Source organism: Cervus canadensis, chromosome 16 (assembly GCF_019320065.1).
Source record: "Cervus canadensis isolate Bull #8, Minnesota chromosome 16, ASM1932006v1, whole genome shotgun sequence".
Classification (NCBI taxonomy): Eukaryota; Metazoa; Chordata; class Mammalia; order Artiodactyla; family Cervidae; genus Cervus; species Cervus canadensis.
The window spans coordinates 4,977,105-4,999,805 of NC_057401.1; the positions used below are offsets into that span (position 1 = coordinate 4,977,105).

Genomic DNA, 22,701 nt, shown 5'->3' on the forward strand with positions numbered 1-22,701 from the left:
CATGCGACTTCCCTGGTGGTGGTCCAGTGGTTAAGAATTCAACTTGCAATGCAGGGGACTCAGGGGTGATCCCTGGTCAGGGAACCAGGATCCCACATGTCGTGGGGCAGCTAAGCCTGTGTGCCCATGCTCTACAACTAGAGAAACGCTTGCACCTCAGTTTGAAGACCCAGCACAGCCAAATGTAAATATATAACTAAAACCGCCTACCAGATCAGTAAACAAAGGATGTCGCCACCTTCAGGCCATCACACAACAGCTGCCTGGATGGTGAGCCCTGAGGGGCCTCGGGGTGGAGACCAACGGGCTACCCACCGCCAGGCCCATCTGCTGGCTGTCAAACTGCGCCCCCCGGCATGGCACACCTGAGGAAGCTTCAGATAAGAGAATATAGGATGCTGGCCCGAGACGGCGGAAGTGCCCCTCAAAGCAAGCCTATCAGTGAGCCCAGAGTCTGGCATCTTCCGATACACAGAGGAGCACTAAATTCTTTAACTTGAGATACCTTGTTTTCTTTTATTAATGGGAATCTTTTGTTCTGATTATCTGGTTTTGTTGCAGAAACACCTATATATCCTGGTTTCCCCCCTTCCTCTTCAAAACAGTTTTCTCAGCTACCTGAGATGCTGTCTCCTAGGCTTGAGGTTCTGAAAATGTCCCCTGAACAAAATATAACTCTCAACTTCTAGACTGTGCATTTCTTTTCAGTCAACAATACATACATACATTTTTTCCCTAAACTTAATGAACACTTCATTGGAATTTGCTTTGTGCCAGGTATAATGTTCTAAGAGTGTTACACTGCTGACACTGGCTCCTCATATCAACCCTCTGAGGCGGGCACTATTATAACTCCCATTTTACAGATGGAAAAGGTGAGGGATGGGAGGATGAACTAATTCACTCAAGCACATATGGCTGGTTGGGAGCAGGCGGGATGAGGAATCTAGGTGGTGTGGCTGCAGAATCCATGCTTTTTACACCTATACTATCCTAGAACTTCAAGGGGCCTAAGCAGCAATATGTTTACTTGTGGGTCTATTCAGTGACCAGACTTGTGGCGATCACCCATGCTGGGCCAGGGCCACACACGGCGGAAGGCGTCTGTGGTCCTCCCCACATCAGCATCCCGGCCCCGGGTCCACGCTCAGCCCTGCCACTTAAGAGCGATGTGATCCTCGGGCACCTTACCTAACTTCTACTCTCTCGTCTTTCAGTTGTACAGTGAGGATCAGACTGCAGACCCGATTGGGTGGTTTTGAGGGCGAAGTGAATGAGCAAAGTGAATGAGCAAAAATGAGGGTGAAGTGAATGAGCAAAGCGGTGTGAGAAGTCCTGACACGTGCTCCATCCACGCCCTTGTCCTTCAGAGAAACACTTCCCACTTGGATTCTTCTTTCTGTTTCCATCTGTGGCGCCATTCAGCAAACGTGCTTGCTTCACTGAGGGTGGCGGAGTGTGCTTCCTACAGGCAAAGACAGGGTCAGCGGAGCTGGAGTGGCTCTGTGGGTTGACTCCAGGGCAGGCAGGGGTGATTTTCCAGCATGGAGCAGAGTGAAAGCTGGGGTTCAGAACCACGGTGGGATTCTGACTCCAGGCATCCCTCCAGCTCTGTGATTTGGGGCGGGTCGTCTTACTGAGACTTGGTTTCCTCTTCAGTGATGGCAGCCATCAGTTGGGTAGGGAGGGTGTTCATGAGATGCTGTGTGTACCTGGGGTGTGTATTTTTGTCAAAACCGCTGCTGTGGTCATTCCTGGGGGTGAGGGGGCATTGAGAGACAGATGCTGGCTCTGGGGAGGGGTGGGATGGTGCCAGGGCCAGCTTGGGGGAGGGAGGTGAGATAGACGTGGGGGGCTCGGCTGGTATGCCCTCTGGTTTCAGCACCCCATGTGCTGCCTCACCTGGCCGAGGGTCTTTCGTGGCCTGCTCCATTCCTGGGCTGTCTTTATTTCCATCAAAGCAGGCTGCCACCCTCCACCTGGCCTCCTTCGAGGCTGGTGGTCTCCAGGGCCAGCAGAGTGCGTGTTTACTTCCACCACCTCTGTCTGTTTATGGTGGTGGAGCTGATGAGACCAACACTGTGTTTGGCCCTGGGTGGCTGCCCCACAAAATTAGCATTCAAGCTACACTCGGTTGGAAAACTCGGGGTGAAAGCAGAGTGAGACACAAGTCAAGGTCAGGCCAGGATCTGGTTCAGACCAAGAGTGAAACAGGCGGTAATGATGACTGCTATTTTGTAAGTCCTAACTACATAGTAGATGGTAGTGAGGGTTTCACAGGCGTTATCTCAGTAATTTACTCCACACATAGAAGCAAACAGAGAGGCCAAGAAACTTGTCCAAGGATGCTCAGCTACTTTTTAGAGAGGCTGGGATTTGGCCTGATCTCTTTGAAGTCAGAAGTCTGTGTTATCTCCAGCTTGGTTATTTTGCCTCCCCAGGTAAAATTAATACCAATACTTCCTTTTTTAAATTTATTTTTTTATTGGCTTCCCAGTTGGCTCAGTGGTAAACAATCCACCTGTCACTGCAAGAAACACAAGAGATGTGGGTTCAATCCTTGGGTCGGGAAGATCCTCTGGAGTAGGAAGTGACAACCCACTCCAGTATTCTTGGAGTATACTCGGATCCTGCAGGATCCCATGGACAGAGGTACCTGATTGGGCTTCAGTTCATGGGGTCACAAAGAGTTGGGCACAGCTGAGCGACAAAGCATGCAGCTGATTTAGTGTTGTGTTAATTTCTGCTGTATAGCGAAGTGACTCAGTTATACCTATATACGCGTTCTTTAAAAATTGTTTTTAATGCCAGTAGTTTCTGTTTAAAGAATTTCTATAGTCTTCAAGGCAATTTTGTAGATGGGGAGACTGATGTTCAGAGAGGACCATTCACTTACTTACCCATGGACACACAGGTATGAAGTGACAAAGCTAGGGCGCATTACCCAGCTCCTCCAAATTGTGTGGGAATGAGCCTGGTGGGTGGGCCAAGCAGCTTTCTTCTGATGAAAACTTTTCCTTTAGGAAAATGCTTGGCAGCGTCTTGGTGGTTCCCTCTTCTGTCATGACCATGGGGTGGACCCAGAAAGGATGGGTCTGTCATCTCTGTTTGGCTCTGTGATAAGAACCACAGCTTGGCGGAGTGATGAGTGAGAGCTGATGCATGTGTGCGCGCATGCTTGAGTTGTGTCCCACTCTTTGCAATCCCGTGGGCTGTAGCCACCAGGCTCCTCTGTCCATGGGATTCTCCAGGCAAGAATGCTGGAGTGGGTTGCCATGCCCTCCTCCAGGGGATCTTCCCGACCCAAGGATCGAAGCTGTGTTTCTTCTATCTCCTCAGTTGGCAAGTGGGTTCTTCACCACTAGCGCCATCTGGGTGCCGCACATTCTCTCAGCAGCTCCATGAGGCAGGAACCGTCATATCTCCCCATGTTACTGATGAGAGAACAGACGCTCAGGGAGCTGGGAGGATTTGCCCCAGGTCACCTGGCTACTGAGGGGTCTGGGTTTCCCTCCAGAGCCCAGACTGGTCGCCGCCACCTCCTGCCTTCTGCATCCCCCCAAACTGCCGGGACCTCCTGTCTCCGGCCCTCCTCTTGCCCAGGCTGCATCCACACCCCTGCCTTCCCAAGTCTCTTTTCCCTTTCCCCCATCTTTTGGATCTTGTTCTAATTCCATGCCTTGAGCTGGGCTCCCTGACCTCCTTGCCCTGGCTCTGCTGTCCTTAGGCCAGCGGGCAACCAGGCTACTTCACAGCTCTGGGCTTCCATTTAAATCTGTGAAATGGGGGTGTAATGGCGGCTCTGCACTCTGGTTAAATGAATCATCAGCAACGACGCCTATAGCTGCTATTGTTACTGTGAGCAATTAGAGTATCTCGTGAGTGCTTACTACGTGCCCTGCACGGACAGGTGCTCTGCAGGCACCATCACCCGTGATAAAGGATGGAGAAGGGCGAACTGAGGGACGTGATGGTTTCCCTCGTGGCTCAGCGGTAAAGAGTCCGCCTGCAGTGCAGGAGACACAGGTTTGATCCTTGGGGTGGGAAGATCCCCTGGAGAAGGGAATGGCAACCCACTCCAGTATTCTTGCCTGGAGAATCCCATGGACAGAGGAGCCTGGTGGGCTATAGTCCACTGGGTCGCAAAGAGTCAGACACGACTGAAGTGACTTAGCACACAATGCACGGAAGCGATGAGTGTTTCCTCTCCCATTCCTATTCCTTCCCTATTTCTAGCCTGTCCCTTGTCTGTCCCCACGGAGCAGAGTGCCCCACCTCAGAGTCGACGGGACAAAGGACAAGAAAGCTGCCGGATAACAGGAGTCGCAGTTGAGTGAGGTGACCCTGTCCCTCTAGGATGTAGCCATCCTCATGAAAGAGTGGACCACAAGTTCAAAGGCTTACCTGACCTTACCTGACGGCACCTAGAAACCGTCGCCAGGGCAATCTCTGGGAACCCTGCGTCTCCTCTTTCTGCTTCTTACAACAGCTCTTGGTGGGTTGCAGGAAGGGCCCCACCCCCTGCTTCACTCTGCCCTCGCGTTGAACCCTTCTCGGAGGCCTCCGCTGACTGTGGGGGGCTGGGGTGCGGGGGACCAGCCCGGTCAGAAAAGGTCAATTCCAGGGTCTAAGCAAAGCTGACGGGCTAGCATGGAGCCCCTGGTCTGCACGCCCAGGCCCAGCGCTCTGGGTCATCGCCTTCCTCTGACCACCGTACGTGATAAGAATGGACACAGAGGCATCCCTGCCTCCTCAGGTCCAGCCTTGGCCTCCTCCCCCTCCTGCTTTTCTGCTCTGGAGGCATGTGGTGAGCACACAGCCCTGGAAGCATCTCTCCGTTTCTCACGCATCCCTCCCTCTCTCACCCCAGGCACCCGGCTGTGCTCCATGTGCCTCGCTGCTCCTGTTTCTCCTTCTCTTCCTCTGCCTCGGGCAGCAGAGGTCTGCGCCTCCCTGGTGTTCCAAGACTTGGGTGTAGCTCAGGGCAGCGGGCAGAGCCGCCCTCTTCAGGCTGGCTTTGGTTCAAGGCCGCGCCGTCTGAGAGCTGGCTGGGGTGAACTCAGCCCCCGCTGTGGTCCGGCTTGTCTCCCTGGAGTTCTGTGTCAGGGTTTAGGGCCAGAGGCTTTGATGATCACAAAGGATCACTCTGCCAGTGTGAACTGTGCAAACATCTCCTTGGGGACTTGTAAGGAGGCGGGAGGCTGAGCCAAGGCCGGAGAGACGTGGTCCTGGGACTCATCTGACGACTGCAAACCACAAGGTGTTCCCAGGGCGCACTCGATGAGGAAAAGCGGAATGACATAACGCGATGGTCCTTTCATGGCGATTTTAGCCAGTAGAGTTCTCTGTGTTTTCATCCATGCTTGCTGACCGTCTAGGAAGAGATGTGTGCTAGGAATGAACACCAGTAAATATCAGCTCACTAATAACTTATGGAATATAAGGAAGTTTCTGTTAGTTTCCGCAGCTTGTGGACTTTTGCCAAATTTGGTATGTACCAGGTGGTCTAGCTTGGTGATAAGAAATAAGCCGGCATCAGAAAGATGTGTGGCCTGCCCCCCGAGGGGCCAGCACTGAGCCACAGCAAGAGACCCAGAACGCTGACGGGGCCAGGGTGGGGATGACGAGACAGCAAGAACAAAGGAAAAAGAAAGAGTGAGCTTGACCCCAAAGCCTCTCTCTGCTGGTCTGCACTGTCCAGGAGGTCACCTACTGCTTCCTCCTGTGGATAAGCCTGGAGGTCAGCTGAGCCACCTGCTCTGCCAGGCAGGGGCTGTCACGTGGTGTGCATTTGATTCACTGCTCCAGGCATTTTATCTCTTATCACCGTCCCCTGGCCCATTCATACCATAGGACCTTGGAGTAGGGTTGAGGTCAAGGGTTTGCAAATAGTCACGGGGCCACCGGGTGGGGTTGAGCAGGGTGAGCATGCATGGAGACGGGAGAGTGGGGGCCAAAGATCAGGGTGTGGAGTTGGAGCCAGGACAGGGTCAGGGGCATCCGGAGGGGCTTGAGGTGGTGACAGTGATGGGAGAGGGGTTCCAAATAGCAGTACTGATCCGTTGTTAATGTGTTTAGGATAATGGGAAAGTGGTGGAAAAATAATTACAGTTAAAGGAAGGAAACTAGTTGAATCTCAAGAGGGTCTGGGAGCAGAGGCATGTCTAGCTCTCATATTTGATTTTTAAATACCAGCCAGAGGATCAAGCCTCTTTGGAAAAATGGCAGATTTGCAGTTGGGGGCAGGGAATGTACACGATGAGCTTGGGGCATCTTCTGGTGTCAGAAAGGAAGCGCCAAAGAGAGGTAGGGAAATGTCACACAGACACAAAAAACAGCGTGGAGGGCCACCCACTGGCCAAATCTGGGACAGTTTGAGCATCAAGAAATAAGACTAAAAAATAGAACACATTGATTAAACAGGAATCCATGGATCAACACAAATAGAAATAAATAAAACATAAACGAGGACAAGAAAAAGTTTTCATTGCAATAACATGTCAACTAATAATTGTAGAAGGAATGATGGAATCAGAAAATTACCATTTGGTACTAATGGTAGAACAGAATATTTACAAAGTCTAAAAGTATCTCTCCACAAAATATTAACCACCAAGGGACAAAACAGAAATCTGAAAGACATATCTTTAATCAAGTGATCAAGGTGAACATCACCAGCAAAGGACAAATCTAAACCATGCACCTAGTAGGATGCTGTGGAAAGAACACAGCTTTGCTTCTGTAATATTCCTGCTCAAGATGCAGAATCTGAATCTAATCCCAAGGAATTGTCCGACAAACCCAAGGACTATTCTACAAAAGGTCTGGCCCACTGTCTTTAAAAAGAACTATTCCAGATTGAAGGAATCGAAGGAGATGTGACAATTAAAGGTAGTGTGTGATTCTAAACCAGATCCTTTCTCTAATCAGGACAGCTGGTAAAACGGAAGGTCTGTGGGTTAATGGTAGTATTGTATTAATGTTAATTTCCTGCTGCTCTTACTGTGGCTATGTAGTACTCTGTTCTTATTTGTAGGAATTACATGCTGAAGTATTTGGGGGAGATGGGACATCAGGTCAACAAACTCTCTTAAGTGGTTCAGGAAAAAGTTGTTTGTCCTATTCTTACAACTTTTCTGTAAGTTTAAATAATTTCAAAGGAAAAAGTTTTTTTTTTAAAGTTGTTAAACATCTACTGAGAGGCATTTCAGTGCCGTGGCTGAAAGCTGTGCTTTGCAAAATGTGTTGTGTATATACCGTGGAATGTTATACAGCCTTAAAAAGGATGGAAATTCTGACATATGCTACAGCCTAGATAAACCTTGATGACACTGTGCTAGGTGAAATGTCAGTCACAGTAGGACAAATACTGTATGATTCCACTTATATAGGTTTTTCAGAGCAGTCAAAGGCAGAGACAGGTAGAATGGTGGGCGCCAGGGGCCGGGGGCAGGGCAGTGGGGAGTTATTATTTAATGAACATGGAGCTTCAGTTGGGGAAGATAAAAATTCTGGAGGTGGATGGTGGTGATGTTTGCAGAACAAGATGAATGTACACACTGTCACTGAAAGAATGGTTGAGATGGTAAATTTCACGGTATGCATGTGTTCCCACAATAACAGAAACCGGAGGAGAAAAAGTCAGGCTTTGTAGGTGAACAGCTTCTCAGCTCTGACACTTGTCCCTGAAATCTCAGGTGAGTGTTTGCCTCTGTGTTTCTGGGGACAGGGCATTGCCTCCACACTGCAGAGCCAGAGACTCTGCACGGAAGCCCTTCTGCCGTGGCTGCAGTGGACGCACACAGCGAGTTCTCAAACAGGGCGCCTTTATTCTGATCATTCCACATCATCGCATCATCAACGTCACAGCTCTGCAGCGTGCCTGCCGTTCTCCCCAACGCCCCCTCCCCCCGCCTCCAAGAACTTGCTGACTACTCAGCGCCCAGCCGGCTCTCGTCCCCTTTCTAGGAACCTCTGCGGACAGTTAGAGAGGTAGAGTGTGTCCCAGCTAAAGACATGAAAACCTTATATAAGCATATAAAGACACGCTTATATATGCACAGATCATCTCTGGAGGGATCTGTATAGACCCAGGTAACAGTGATGGTCTCTGGGGTCCTTAAGGGACACAGTGGGAAACTTCTCCTGTTAAACCCATTTGTACCCTTGGGATGTCTTCCCACACACAGGCATTGTTGTTTTAAATAAATAAGAGAAATAAATAGCTGGATCAATCCATCTCGTCACCAAAGAGGGGGCCTCTGTGACAACTGAGCTCCTTTGGGAGGATCTGCCTTGAGGCAGATGAGAGGAGTTCAGAGAGAGCATCTCCCTGCATTTGCTGTTCTTCAAAACAATGTACAAAGCAGCCTGTTTTGTGGTGGCGCGTCAACTCCTACAGCCATAGCTGGGGCGGCATTTTTGCACCCCTCACCCTCATTTACAGAGTGTTAAGCTGCAGACACAGGTTAACTACAGACAAACCTCCGTCTGCCTTCGCCTTGGGGACCCCGCCCCTCGGGGCAGTGGGAGGCTTCTGAGGACACCGGTGCTGCGTCCTGCTGGTTCCTCCACCCACCTCTCCTGCTGTCTCTGCCGCGTCACCCTCACACAGCCTCGGGTGGTCCTGCCTGGGCGCCCAGACAGGGATGTGCGGGAACCTCAGGCCGCTTCCCATCTTGAAAATTCTAGAGCCCAACTTGCGTAACTTAACAACCTTGTCTCTTATGAAGAAAAGGTCTAGAAGGTAGCTAAAGAGATGGTTTTGGATAATCTAAAGTAATCACAAGATGATGGCCCTCTGGGGCAAGTACTTCCAGTTCTCGTGTCCTCAGGGGCCAGTAGGGGGATGGAAATGGGTGAGGCCAGCCAGTGGCACCTGCGCATCCCACCTGTCATCTGAAATGTTCAGCTGCCATCACACTCGGGCTGATTGTTATCCGTGGGACACAAAAGCATTTCTAAACCTTGACATTCTCCTTTAGGAGTCAGAAATACAGATCTATATGGAGTCTCCCCATTTAGAAATATCGGTAAAGAGTTGAAAACAAATAACAGACAAGAGTCACAGCTCCTTGGCCGACAGAACATGGTTAGAGGTGCAGCAGAGTGGCCTGGCAGTTCGCAAACTCTGCCCTGTGACGTGCACTTGAGCAAGTGGGCAAAGGGGGGCTAGAACTAAGGGCTTGTGTTGAGATGTCAAGTTGACTCGATTCGGGGCTACCTTTGGAATGAAGGGTGGACCCTAGAGCACTGACAAATTTGAACTTGTTCTATTAACTAATAGGGAGGCAGAGTAACAAAGGGTGAGAGGGACGGGAAAACTCAGGCTTTGAATTCACAGAGGCTTGGGTTCAAACCTTGCTTCCATACTTAATAGTTCCCTACTTAACAGTAAGATGCTTCACCTCTCTGAGTCTTGGTTTCCTCATCCATAAAAGTCAGGATAGACCCTACATAACAGGGTTGTGAGAAATAAATGAAGTTGTGTCTAAGGAAATGTCTGCCATCTGGTAGGCAACTAGTTCCCTTATTCTTCCTTTCAAAGGTTTGTGAGTGAGGATACTTGATGAAAGCAACATTTCGGGAAGGATGGCCAAATGGCAGCTGGGAGACTGGAGTCAGAAAGACTGGCTAGGTCTCCGGCAGGGTTACTACTTTGAGAGGATGGGTCATTATTACTGCATGGCCTTGGAGCTGAGCCTGCCCCCAGAGGCCAGACCATAAAAGCTGACCTCCTGGCTTCACGGGTAAAGCGATGGACAGGGTGCAACACACAGCGCCAAAGCAAGCTTGGCTGTGCCGGCTTTCTTGTCTGCTTCCCACCCCTTCAGCAGCCTCCGCAGCCAAGGGAGGCAGGGCCTGGCCTCCCGCCAGTGCTAATCCAGACACAACTTCCAAGCCTGAATCTTGGTGCCAGTCTCAGGCACAAGCCAGGCCCTGACCTTTGCTGGGTCTCTACAGACATCTTTTCTCTATCTTGAGCCACTGATGACCTTTCTGCAGAGTTCCTGGTAAAATTCTGTTGTTATTGTTGTTCAGACATGTCCAACTCTTTGCGACCCCATGGACTGTAGCAAACTCATCTTTGGAAGATGCCTTAAAGCTTTTGAAAGCTTGGGAGCTTAAATTACATGCAGACATTTCTAAGCCAAGAAGGCCAAATGCAGTCCTTGCAAGGGACTAATGACAGAATTAGCGAGAGAGATAAATAGTTTTGCTCCTTAGGAAAAAGAGACACATTTTACCCACTATGTGGACGCTATGTGCACCCACTAATATAATTAAACTGTCATTACTAGTCAGCATTGCCAACTTTCCAAAAAGGTTTCCTAAAGTGGAAACGATTTTTAGGGTGCATCAGAACTGTATGAAAGGCTTGCCCCGCCCCGCCCCGCTCCGCTCAATAAGTCTCTGAATCGGTAGATCTGGGGTCAGGGCTGCGTTTCTAACAACTCCAGGAGATGCTGATGCTTCCCACTGGTGGCTGGGTGGTTATGCTTTCAGAAGTATCACTGTAATGAATCTGCTGGCATTTATTCAGTCCACACTACTAGTGAGTGTTACAAAATGCACATGAACTCCTACGTCCCCAGTTGAGTGAACAGAAGCTAAGGTTGAATGACAGATATAAAACAATGCTTGAAAATCTTGATCTAGGAGCCACAAACTTCACTATAAGCCAAGGGTTATACAGTCACGACTGGGCAGACATGGGGGTTTGGCAATACCAATGAAGTACTTAGGCTAAACTGGAATGCTGCTGGGGGCAGCAGTCTCTAGTCGCAATGGGAGATACCGCTGTGTCAAAGAACTGGACCACAATCATGAACATGGGGTTCTTTATATCATCATGACTCCAAGGCTTGGATGGTTTCTAAAGGCTGGTATTTGTTGATGTCTTACAGAGGTTAGTTCTGTGCTTCAAGAGGCTTTTGCAAATATTAGTGGTTTTTTCAACTACAGAGAAAGAAGAGGTCTGAGACAGCTAGCTTCTTGTTTAGGAGCTTGCTGGAGCAAGGGTGCTTAGCAGTGAGATAGTTTTGGTGGCCTCATCTTCGTCAGGGAGGAATTTCACTTTTTCTCAGAACACAGATCATTTTTCTAGGCTCTGCATGCCTAATATTCAACATAACTCCGCTGAGAATGCAAAAAGGTTTAGCAGGTGACCAGTTGAGGCAGGAGGTGGCTTTGGATGTCCCAGCCCCGCTAGTGCTGTCTGCTCCCATGTTGGCAGGCTGCCCACTTAACTATATTTACTCAGGGACTATGGGAACTACTTCCCTTTCAATTTGGTTCAGCTAAGAGTCAAAGTCAGCCTTCTGTCCCAACAGTAGTAATGTGTCTAGTTACTTCTGTAATCTGATGATCTCATTTGAAAAAATCCTCTCTAGTCTATGGTGACTCTTAGTGGATATAACAATGATTAAAAAAAAATCTCCTTGGTATCTTGGCATACTTAACAGTCTGTGAAAATCAGGGTATTTCTCATTAACTGGTACATCCTTCTATAACTGAAAAAAGAGAACTGAGATGGACCAAAACTGTCTGCCAAAAAGATGCACAACATAGTCACTTGCAATCTGGGGACAGAATGAAGACGCTTCTCCGGGTTGCTCTCTACTGCCATCAGTGGGTTGAGGGCAGTGGTGGACAGGCAGAATGTTGACGTGGTTGAGAGGGGCTGTTGAGACCTCCCTTCTGGAGCACAGGCCTCCCTGGGAAGGAGGTTCATGGTCCTGAACAGGGGGTCCAAGTCTGAGCCGCTTCCTTGCAGAGCACAGGCCTGGTAGTCCTTCCGTATCTATCTCTTAGTGAAGAGGACTGACTAGAGGGGCCCTTCTCTCTGGGCACCAAGGACCTGCTTGTTGACTCCCAAACTGAAAAGGGCAGCAACCTGCTTTACCTGGAAGCAGAACACACTTCAGAAGTAACTGCCACCTGCCCTGAACATGTGGTCAGCTTGTTTTAAAATAAGGGCATATGCTGCCCAAACACCTTGCTAAACACAGAAGTGCAGTCCTAACTTGTGGTTATTGATGGTAAAGGTGGAACAGGTTAAAGTCTGAGTAACAATATCCAGGAGAAGTCTCAACTAAGAAACAAAGACTCTTAGTTTGAAGTGAATTCCGATATCATCCAAAGCTTGGGATGCAAAATGGCAAGGGTCAGCAGTGAAAGCATCACTTGGAACTTGTCGGAAACTTTCAGGTCTTTCTGAACTTCCAAATCAGGCTGCATGTTGTTTAAAATCCCCTGGTGACACTTCTGCAAGTTCGGGAAAGAGCACACTGCCCTCAACTAAAGAGGAGGAGAGGCAATGGTCCGGGGAAGAGAGGACCACTTCCAGGTACACCCACCAGCTGCAGAACGACGGCAGTTCCAAGGTATGTCTACAGCCCTTCACTGCCGCTAAGTCATGTGTTTGCACAGGAATGGTACAGAGGAGAAAGGTACCCCAGAAAGGACCCCAGGGCTCCAACCTGGGGTCTAAGAATTAGTTGAAGTTTCAGAGTATCAAATGATTTAATTACAAAACTCAAGTCCCTTTATTCACTTTCTAAACACAAACATGAGAAAAAAATAAACACACCCAACTCACTAGCCCTTGCACGACAGGAAGAAGCCCTAGATGGAGAGCCTGCCAATGTTTCTCCTTGCACTTAAGTCTGCATCTCCTCAGGCATTCCAGGGTCCTGTTCCTGACACCTCTTGCAGGGGAAAGGAAGTGGAAGCTAAAGAGTCACCTACAAGGGGGTCACAGTGACCTTACAGCTGTTTGATGCTACTGGCTTGTAAACTCTGATTTGCAACTCTCAGAAACTGATAGTATCAAATAAGCATTGTTAAAACCCTACCACCCCTGGCTAACTTTTACTGTCAATTCTTTGAAACTGCATCTTTAGGACTGGTTATGTTCCTTCACTGTAGCTTCTGATTATCCTCAAGCACAAACCCTAAAATCCATACACAGTCTCTAAGTTCAAGTACAAAGGTTCGCTTCAGGACAAACCCCAAAGTGATGTAGTGTTTCTTACTATGTCTGTAGTGTCTATGGGGTGTCACCCTCTTGGACAGGCTGGCTGGACGGCAGCACAACGTGGGGCCCACACGGCCAACTTTTCTGTAGCCCCACTTGCTCCCTATTCCCTTGACACCGCCCCACAGTCGACACTGAATTCTGAAGTCAGTGAGGACTTCGGCCTATCTTCATTCTGAAGTTGTGCTCTTGTGTAACTGAATCCAGGTCTTCACCGTTAATTCAATGGAGCTTCCAAAACATGTCAGGCATATTCTAAAAAGAAAGATAATCAAATCAAAATATTAGTTTTGTGTTATATTTATGTTCCCAAAGGAATTAAGCTAGAAAGAAAGACTTGAAGCGAATATTTTATACTCCATAATGGAACTGAGGTTTTCTCCTAATGTAGGCACAAAGGGACAATTTGTCTCATGAGTTCCCCATGCGAGCCTGATGTTCTTGCTTTGTTCACTCACTGATGCTTATTTTACTAATCAAAAATAACAGACATCTTAAAGACACTTTTCAAAGAGACCACCAGTGTAGAATGAGAGGGTAAGGCACACCGTGACGGTTACCCGCGGTGGCTAAGAGTCCACCACGGCTTACTTGGTGATAACTGCATATGTTTATTAATGTCTCCCGACCCTTGCAAACAGCATTGTTTTGTGCATCTAGAGCTGATTATTAAAATTAAATTTCAAATGTAAAAAAAAAAAAGGGTGCTCATAACAGAAGAATCCCATGGTAATGGACGGTGGTAAACTGAAATCCTTAATAAATACTATGAGGAAACCCAAGAGGGCTTAAAGTGGATTCTGAGTGTCATTTGGGAGGCACTATAGAATGCACTGCTTGGTTTTATATTCAAATTGTAAGGCCCCGTTAACTCATGTCTAGGGGAGAGACTCACTTAGGCAATTTCAGCACAAGACTTTAATGTAAATTTGGCGGGTGCATACCCAGCATCCCAGCTGGTTTCTAATGAAGCATCTATTCATGGCGTAAATGTTCAGCTCTGCTGGCACAGAAAATCATACTCACTGACATAGGAAAAGGCTACTAATGAGTTCTCAGTAAAAAATGACTCACAACAAAATGAAATCCATTTGCAGTGAACAGTTTTCTGAATAGAAAGAAACATGAACCTCGGTAATGGCTTATCCCTTTTCTATCCATTTCCTATATTGATAAGCCAGAGGTGAATGCTCCTGGACAGAAGGCGGGACACTGACTTTAGGAAGCGTCCTGGGATGGAGCAGCAGGGTCCTGGCTTTCAGGCTCTGGAGGTGGTGCTGGCACGGCTTCTTTTTTCTGGGCTGCCAGGAACTCATGAATTGCTCGTTCTATCTGTGGTCTGAAGATGTGGTTCAGTTTGGGATCCACCACCTGGGAAATAATTCTGTCCACTCCAGCTTCCAACATCCCTGACCTTGAGAAGACAAACAAATTATTCCATTATTAAGCCTGCAAGTGTCATGGGAGAGCCCACTAAGTGTCCACCTGGTCCAAAGCACAGCCCCATGAGAGTGCTTTCAAAGTGCACTGAGCACATAGGGTCCAAGCCGTGGTCTCTTTAGAGGGCAATTCATTATTCCTAACTCACAATCTCATCCACTCCCAGCGCAACCTTCTACAAAAGAACCAAACAAAACTCTCCCAAAGGCAAACAGTAACAGTATGGTCGAAAGAATTGACGCCATGGGTAGATACGAAAACCTCAATCTAGCAAAGCCAGCAGGCCACCCACTTGACTCCACTTCCCTCAGTATCTGTTCTTCCACACGTCAAAGCAGAAGTGGGCCCCAGCAGCAACCCGGCTAAGCCCTCAATCTTACACAGCACAAACCAGTCAGGGCTGGGAGGGCTCACAGCATCATCAGCAACTCAACAAGGCCTTCCAGCTGTGCTACATACAAAGTAACCTGGGAGCAAACAAGTAAACAGACAAGAAATAGACTGTTTCTAAGCTTCTAAGGGGCTAAAACACAGCCCCAGTGCTTTCTGAAACAGAACAAAAACTAGTCAAAATGTCTATATTCAAACATTAGGAGTGGGTAGCCAGGAAGATTATGGTCATAGGAAACAAATCATGTTTGGAACATAGTCCACGCAGGGTCATGCTGAACTGTTCTCCTCAAAGGATGAAAATATTCAAATGCCATTCACAGGTGTGGTGGACATGTTTTACTTACTTTCCTTCAGACTTGAGTTCTTGGGCCATTCAAGCTTTTGCTTGGGTATAAATAGGTCCTGAGGTAATGGGGCAAATGGTGTGTCAGGGCACAGCCCAGGAGACAACCGAGCAAACACACGCAGTGATGAGTGAGATGATAAACAGGCCCTGAACTGGTTAGGCTGAGCAGTGAATACAGTGCTCCCTAAAGCCAGTGGGGACTGACAGCTTATCAACAGGAAGCCGAGATGTAAATGGACCTCCGTGAGCATACAGAGGCACTCACGAGCAGACCCCAACAGACAGTGCGTGCCCATGGAACACCGAGGTCAGCAGCAGCCTGTGGGTCAGCGGGGAAGCAAAGCCACCTCTCCCGAGTCACAAGCCAAGGGCTACTGACCTCCATCACCCCGCTTCCTGGGTCAGGTTCCCAGGTGTCTTTACTGGAGGTGAAACTCTGACCAAGAAAACAAAGTCCCAAGAGCATAGCTCCCTTTCTTGGAGATTTTAAAAGTGCTAGGAGGAAGTAAAAAATATTGTCAGGTGCCTAAAACAGAAGATGAAATGAACAACTATCACGTAGCTTCCTCTGTGCTGCAGACAGGGACACAGCATCTGGGCCTGAGCCACGGGGCTAGCCAGCCAATGCTGAGGGCTGCGGCGTCGCACTGGCAGGGTGAAGGAGCGAATCTTCACTGTAAAACGTCATTAGAATTGCCTCAAATTCAAAATGTTAGCAGGAATCACAGACAAAAGTCTCATTATGACATCCAAATCCATGTTTTCAGGTTAAATGCATTCTAGATCAAATCGAAAAGCAGGGAATAATTACGTAGGTGGCAAAACTATGAAAAAAAAGCAAGAAATAAGAACCATCCAAGTGAGGAGTATGGTCAACTTCTGAGAGGAGGACGGGTACCGGGAAAGGTGGGAGGCAGGGCTGGGATAGCTAGGGCGTGGGGTGTGGGCGTGCTGGTAATGTTCTATTTCTCAACCTGGGTGGGACTACAGGGATGTTCTAATACTTGTTATGCTGCATTTCTGTTGTAAGCACTTTTCTTTTCTTGTTGTTACATTTATTTGTGTTACACTTCATATGAAAGATATATGAAGAGAAGTGCCACATGCATACCTCGAGGATATCAACAAGCATTAAAAATTAACAGTAATGTTGACAGTCATGCCATTATTGGCACCTTTTCAAATGTTTAAAATATTTTGTGCTTTGTTTTGTTAATATGGTTGCCAATCTTTTAGAAGGTAGGGTTAAAAAAGTTTCATCTGATTTGTTACTTAAGCTGTCAAAAATAGTTTTTTTTTTTTTAAACACTGGCAATAACTTATATGCAGAGTACATCATGAAAACACTGGGCTGGATGAAGCACAAGCTGGAATCAAGATTGCCGGGAGAAATATCAATAACCTCAGATATGTAGATGACACCACATTTATGGCAGAAAGCGAAGAAGAACTAAAGAGCCTCTTGATGAAAGTGAAAGAGGAGAGTGAAAAGTTGGCTTAAAGCTCAACATTCAGAAAACTAAGATCATGGCATTTGGTCCCATCACTTCATGGCAAATGATGGGGAAACAATGGAAACAGTGACACTTTATTTTTGGGGGCTCCAAAATCACTGCAGACAGTGATTGCAGCCATGAAATTAAAAGACGCTTACTCCTTGGAAGAAAAGTTATGACCAACCTAGACAGCATGTTAAAAAGCAGAGACATTACTTTGCCAACAAAGGTCCGTCTAGTCAAGGCTATGGTTTTTCCAGTAGTCATGTACGGATGTGAGAGTTGGACCATAAAGAAAGCTGAGCACCAAAGAACTGATGCTTTTGAACTGTGGTATTGGAGAAGATTCTTGAGAGTCCCTTGGACTGCAAGGAGATCCACCCAGTCCATCCTAAAGGAGATCAGTCCTGAATATTGACGCTGAAGCTGAAACTCCAATCCTTTGGCCACCTGATGCGAAGAACTGACTCATTTGAAAAGACCCTGATGCTGGGAAATATTGAAGGTGGGAGGAGAAGGGAACGACAGAGGATGAGATGGTTGGATGGCATCACCGACTCAATGGACACGAGTTTGAGTAAACTCTGTGAGCTGGTGATGGACAGGGAGGCCTGGCGTGCTGCAGTCCTTGGGGTCGCAAAGAGTCAGACACGACTGAGCAACTGAACTGAGATTGAGCAATAACCCATATAAGGACCACTGCCAGACGTGAGACGGCTGCTCTGAGTGGCAGCCACTGTCCCCTTCTGTTTGAAGGACTTCTGTGCCAGTCTGCTCACCAGAGGAACAAGGCTCTGGGTAACGAATCCAAGATGACAAGGCACTGGGCATCTTCTGGAATCATGCTTCTTCTCTAACTCTGAGAGCTTTTACAAATTTTAGTTTCATTTAGAAAGATTCAGATTTCATCAGCCATATTGAAAGTGCTCTCATGCTAATAAACATTTGTTTATACTTTACAAAACTTTTTTATTTTTAAATTATATATTCATAGAAAGTTGCAAAGAAATACATAGGGAGGTCAATGCACTCTTTACCCAGACACCTCTAATGCTTGCACTGTGCACAGCTGCAGTACAATATTGAAGCCAGGAACATAGGAGGAAAAATTCTGTAACCATATGTGGTGATGGATGTTAACTACTTATTGTGGTGATCATTTCAAAGTATACACGAACTGAATCATTATGCTTGAAACTAATTACACCTGAAACCAATAAGCTGTATGTCAACAATACCTCTGAAAAGGCGGGGGGCAGGCAAAAAGAACCCCAGAAAACCAGCATGGATACTCGACCTCATTTACATCTAGCTGCACTTGGGCGTCTGCATACATAGCTCCGTGCAATTTTATCGTAAGAAACTTCATGAACCACCACAAGTAAAATACTCACTTGTATCCCACCCTCTTCCAGCTACCCTTTCCTAGCCACACTCATATCTGCCCCAACCCTAAGCCCTAGCAATCACTAATCTATTTTCCATCTCTATAATTACATGTCAGTTCACGAATGTTATGGAAGTGGAATCATGCACCATGTATCTTTCTGATACTGGTTTTTTTCACTTGCCACAATTCCCCACCATTTCTCTTTTTAAAGGGGAAAGCATCACAAGCTTTTAGATATTCCAGGAGAGCGAGTGGATCAAGAAAACGTGAACATAAGCACTGGTATCAAGAACAAAAAAGAAAAAGCTTATCTCAGGACACCAGATTTCATGAGCCACCTCCACTTTTGTGCCCAGTGACGCGCAGAAGTCACTTGGATGAGCAATCAACAGCACCTCTTTAACTGAGGTTCAGTTTGCTATTATGAAGAATATACTTTAATAAGACCTCATGCCTTCTTGAACACTACCATTACACTTTAGAGGGGTCATGTGGATTCAGAAAATCTGTATAACTCACACTGGCTTGTGAGAAGATCCGGCTGCTCTTGCCCAAGGCTCAAACACTGATATATTGATATGAACTCCAGTGTATGTTTATGCTATGCTGAAAACTTCAAAGAGCCTGAAATACGTCTTAACAATTTGGAATACCTTTCCTGGTAGAGACGTGCACAGGAGGCCTCTGTAGGTATTAAGAATTTTAATTGAGTTCTTTGCTTACCTGAACTTAACTGGGGGGTGGGGGTCTGCTGCAACTTGTATGTCATACTTGCTAGAAGGTACCATGCACTTGGGGCGCCCCAGGGGGCTCAGAGGTAAAGAATCTGCCTGCCAGTGCGGGAGGCACAGGAGACACAAGTTCAGTCCCTGGGCTGGGAAGCTCTCCTGGAGGAGGGAATGGCAACCCACTCCAGTATTCCCGCCAGGATAATCCCATGGACAGAGGAGCCTGATGGGTTATAGACCATGCACTTGACCAAACAGGGCCTTTCACTGGCCTTCTGAGTCACAATTGTGGTTACTGCCTTTTCACTTTCAATTCTGCTTACTTACTGAACCACACTCTGCCTCAGACCATTTCGCAATTGGTTTTTGTTCATCGTGGGATTCCATTCCTGCTTGTCCAGATGTGTTGACACAAAATTATCCACTTTTTGCCTCAGGTTTTGGTAAGCTGGCTAAAATATTAAAAAAAAAAAAGGGGGGGGGGAGGTCAGAAGTTACATGCACCGAAGTTTTATAAATTTACCATTCACAACACAGATTTTCATAGGAATGCAGAATTTCAAGTCCTTAAATACACTCCCTGCACATCCATGAGGGTCACCATACAGCATAGCCGAGCGTGGACTAATGACCAACCCGTGTGCCTACTTTAGGGCACGCATGTGTGAGTGCTAAGTCACTTCAGTTGTGTCCAACTCTTTGCAACCCCGTGAACTGCAGCCTGCCAGGCTCCTCTGTCCATGGGATTCTCCAGGCAAGGATACTGGAGCGGCTGCCATACCCTCCTCCAGGGGATCTTTCAGACCCAGGGATCAAACCCATGTCTCTCATGTCTCCGGCACCGGCAGGCAGGTGCTTCACCACTGGCGCCCCCTGGCAGGCAGGTGTGAGGCCAGATGCTCTACTGCCTCACGTACCTTTCGGATAACTCGAGGCTGGTCCTACTAGTTCTCTTCTGCATTCATGTTACAGGATTTAGGGTTAGAAAAAGTAAACAACTTGCCTACAAGGCTAAAATGTGGCAAAGCCAAGGTCAGACCCAGGCCGTTTCCAAATCAAAGGAAATGCGTCCCAGCCCAGCTCCACTGCTTACTAGCTCTCAGACTTTCAACAATTCAACCAACCTGAGTCTCAGTTATTTCCATCTGTAAAACAGATATTACTGCCCCACTTACCTCATAGGGTGTTCTCAGCAACAAGCAAGGGCCCACGAAAGCCCTCTGCACAAAATGAAGCCACTCAGCCCTCACAAACACAGGCTGAAGTCAAAGTCTATGGAACACTGGGAGAGGCTGACAGGAAGCAAAACATAAGTCCCCAAAGGAGCCTGACTGGCACTCAGTTCAGTCTCTCAGTTGTGTCCAAATCTTTGCGACCCCATGAATTGCAGCACGCCAGGCCTCCCTGTCCATCACAAACTCCCGGGGTTTACTCAAACCCATGCCGATCGAGTCAGTGATGCCATCTAGCCATCTCATCTTCTGTCGTCCCCTTCTCCTCCTACCCCCAATCCCTCCCAGCATCAGGGTCTTTTCCAATGAGTCAATTCATTGCATGAGGTGGCCAAAGTATTGGAGTTTCAGCTTCAGCATCAGTCCTTCCAATGAACACCCAGGACTTATCTCCTTCAGGGTGGACTGGTTGGATCTCTTTGCAGTCCAAGGGACTCCCAAGAGTCTTCTCCAACACCACAGTTCAAAAGTATCAATTTTTCAGCACTCAGCTTTCTTCACAGTCCAACTCTCACATCCACATATGACACTGGAAAAACCATAGCCTTGACTAGACGGACCTTTATTGGCAAAGTAATGTCTCTGCTTTTTAATATGCTGTCTAGGTTGGTCATAACTTGCCTTCCAAGGAGTAAGCTCTCCTTGACTGGCACTACTGCTCTCTAAATCCAACTAGTATGAGGAGAACAAAATCAGAAAGGAGCTTGATGAACACAGGGAATGCGTGTGAACACAAGGAATGTGCATTCTGAGCCTCCAAGATCTTCTGGCACCATCAGCTGCTGTTGTCCAAACCTGGTGTAACAGTGTGCATTGCTGTTTCACACTTCACTCCTCTCTCCTCCCACTGTGGCCAGGGACCACTTCCCTACCCCACTGATGCTGCATTTAACAGTGTGATCTTCTTTGGCCAATGAAGTGCCTGGTAGCTCAGCTGGTAAAAAATCTGCCTGCAGTGTGGGAGACCTGGGTTCGAGCCCTGGGTTGGGAAGATCCCCTGGAGAACGGAAAGGCTACCCACTCCAGTATTCTGGCCTGGAGAATCCCATGGACTGTATAGTCCATGGGGATTGCAGAGCTGGACACGACTGAGCGACTTTCACTTTGATAATACTGTGTCGCTGACAAGCAGTCCTGAATGTGGCTGTGCCATCTGGCATGGCTCTGGTACTCTGGTGACCTTCTACGAGGGTATATTCTTTGCAACCTCTGTCCCTCGGGCCTGGGATGTAGGAAAAGTACACATGCAGAGATCTTCCCCCAACCACAGCTTGGACCTAAGCCCAGGTTGCCTATAGCTTAGCCACCAAGTCTATCTAGATCAGCTGAACTTTAGCTGACTTGCAGTCCCATCAGCATGCAAACAAATGCTTATTGTAAGCCACTGAGATTTGGTTTGTTATGTAGTGTTACTCTGGCAAAAGTCTGTTAATAGTCAGGTAGGTGACACTGACAAAGGAATCAAGAGGCCTCAATTCTGTGAGTGGGCTCTTCCCAAAGGCCATGACTCACAAACAAAGACTCTCCACCAAACCTGAAAAGAGAAAGGCAGAGAGATGGATGAGGACTAAAATTCACAGATACCCAGGTACTATCCGCCTAGCAAGTCCTTCTTACTGGTAACCATCTGCCCCTCTTCACGGGGTAGGGCGGTGGGAGCCACATTCTCCTGGCCACAGGGGTGGCTGCCTGACCCACATTTAGACAATGCAGGTATTTCCTGGGATTTTTTTTTTCTTTAACTGTAGTCGTTTTGAGAGGAAGAGCTGTAAGATGTAACCAAGGGTATGGTAACTCTGGATGACTCTGCTCTGCAGTAACATAGGGTTAGATAGCCCTGGTGGAGAATTCTTGGTTCTAAATGCATCCCTACCCTTCTGGCAGTTTTTTATTCTATCCTTCCTTAGATTCCCACGGGTCAACAGATTCTCCCCCTTTGCTCACAGGAGTTAGAATTAGACTTGTCACGTGTAATCATCAATCCTGATACTCTATCTTTTACTATTCAAAATAATTCACTCAGTTTTAGGTAGGATTGTTTACTGAAAAGGACAAAGGACAGCTAATGTCACCAACCAAACTCTAACTTCACAGACCCTGACTATATAGAAAAGTCCCTTCAGTTCATGAAGTGAAAGATCTACAGTGTCTGTCACTAATGTTTTATTATACTATCACTTTCTCTTCTTAATCTATCAGTCTATTCATTTATATTTTGGATGTATTGCAAAGTAAATGACAAACATCAGCAGTACACATTCCCTGCCATGTGTCTGCAGTCTGGGGTGGAGCCTAACAATATGCAAATCTAACAAGCTCTTAGGCAACGCAGAAGATCCAAGGACCACACTCTGAGAACCATGGGACTAAAGCAACAAAGGGTGTGCCTGGAGACATACTACCTCAAGAACTAAAACAACCTGGTGACAACCAGAAAGAACATCTAAGGAGGTGTTAAGTGGTGAAGGCTCCAATTCCCTCTACCCCAACAGACTCTCAATACCGACTAAAAAAAAGGTATATTACATCGGTTAAGCCACATAAAACCTAATGAGACATAAGAAACAGTGGGGAACTTGCGATGGGAAGCTGACAACACCCAGGACTGGAAAACATGGAAGCTCTGTCAATACGTAT

At 47.4% G+C, this 22,701-nt stretch overlaps 1 protein-coding gene across 1 annotated transcript in view; it reads right to left on the bottom strand.

Annotated features, from left to right (window-relative positions):
• Nucleotides 1-10,827: 10,827 nt before the first annotated feature.
• BOD1 (biorientation of chromosomes in cell division 1) overlaps nucleotides 10,828-22,701 on the bottom strand; it is a 13,329-nt gene continuing 1,455 nt past the window's right edge. The window contains exons 2-4 of the mRNA XM_043488921.1: nucleotides 19,160-19,284; nucleotides 14,257-14,453; nucleotides 10,828-13,294 (exon numbers count right to left, since the gene is read on the bottom strand). Of these exons, the coding sequence (XP_043344856.1) occupies nucleotides 14,258-14,453; nucleotides 19,160-19,284 (321 nt within the window). The 3' untranslated portion in view covers nucleotides 10,828-13,294; nucleotide 14,257. The remainder of the gene's footprint in view (nucleotides 13,295-14,256; nucleotides 14,454-19,159; nucleotides 19,285-22,701) is intronic.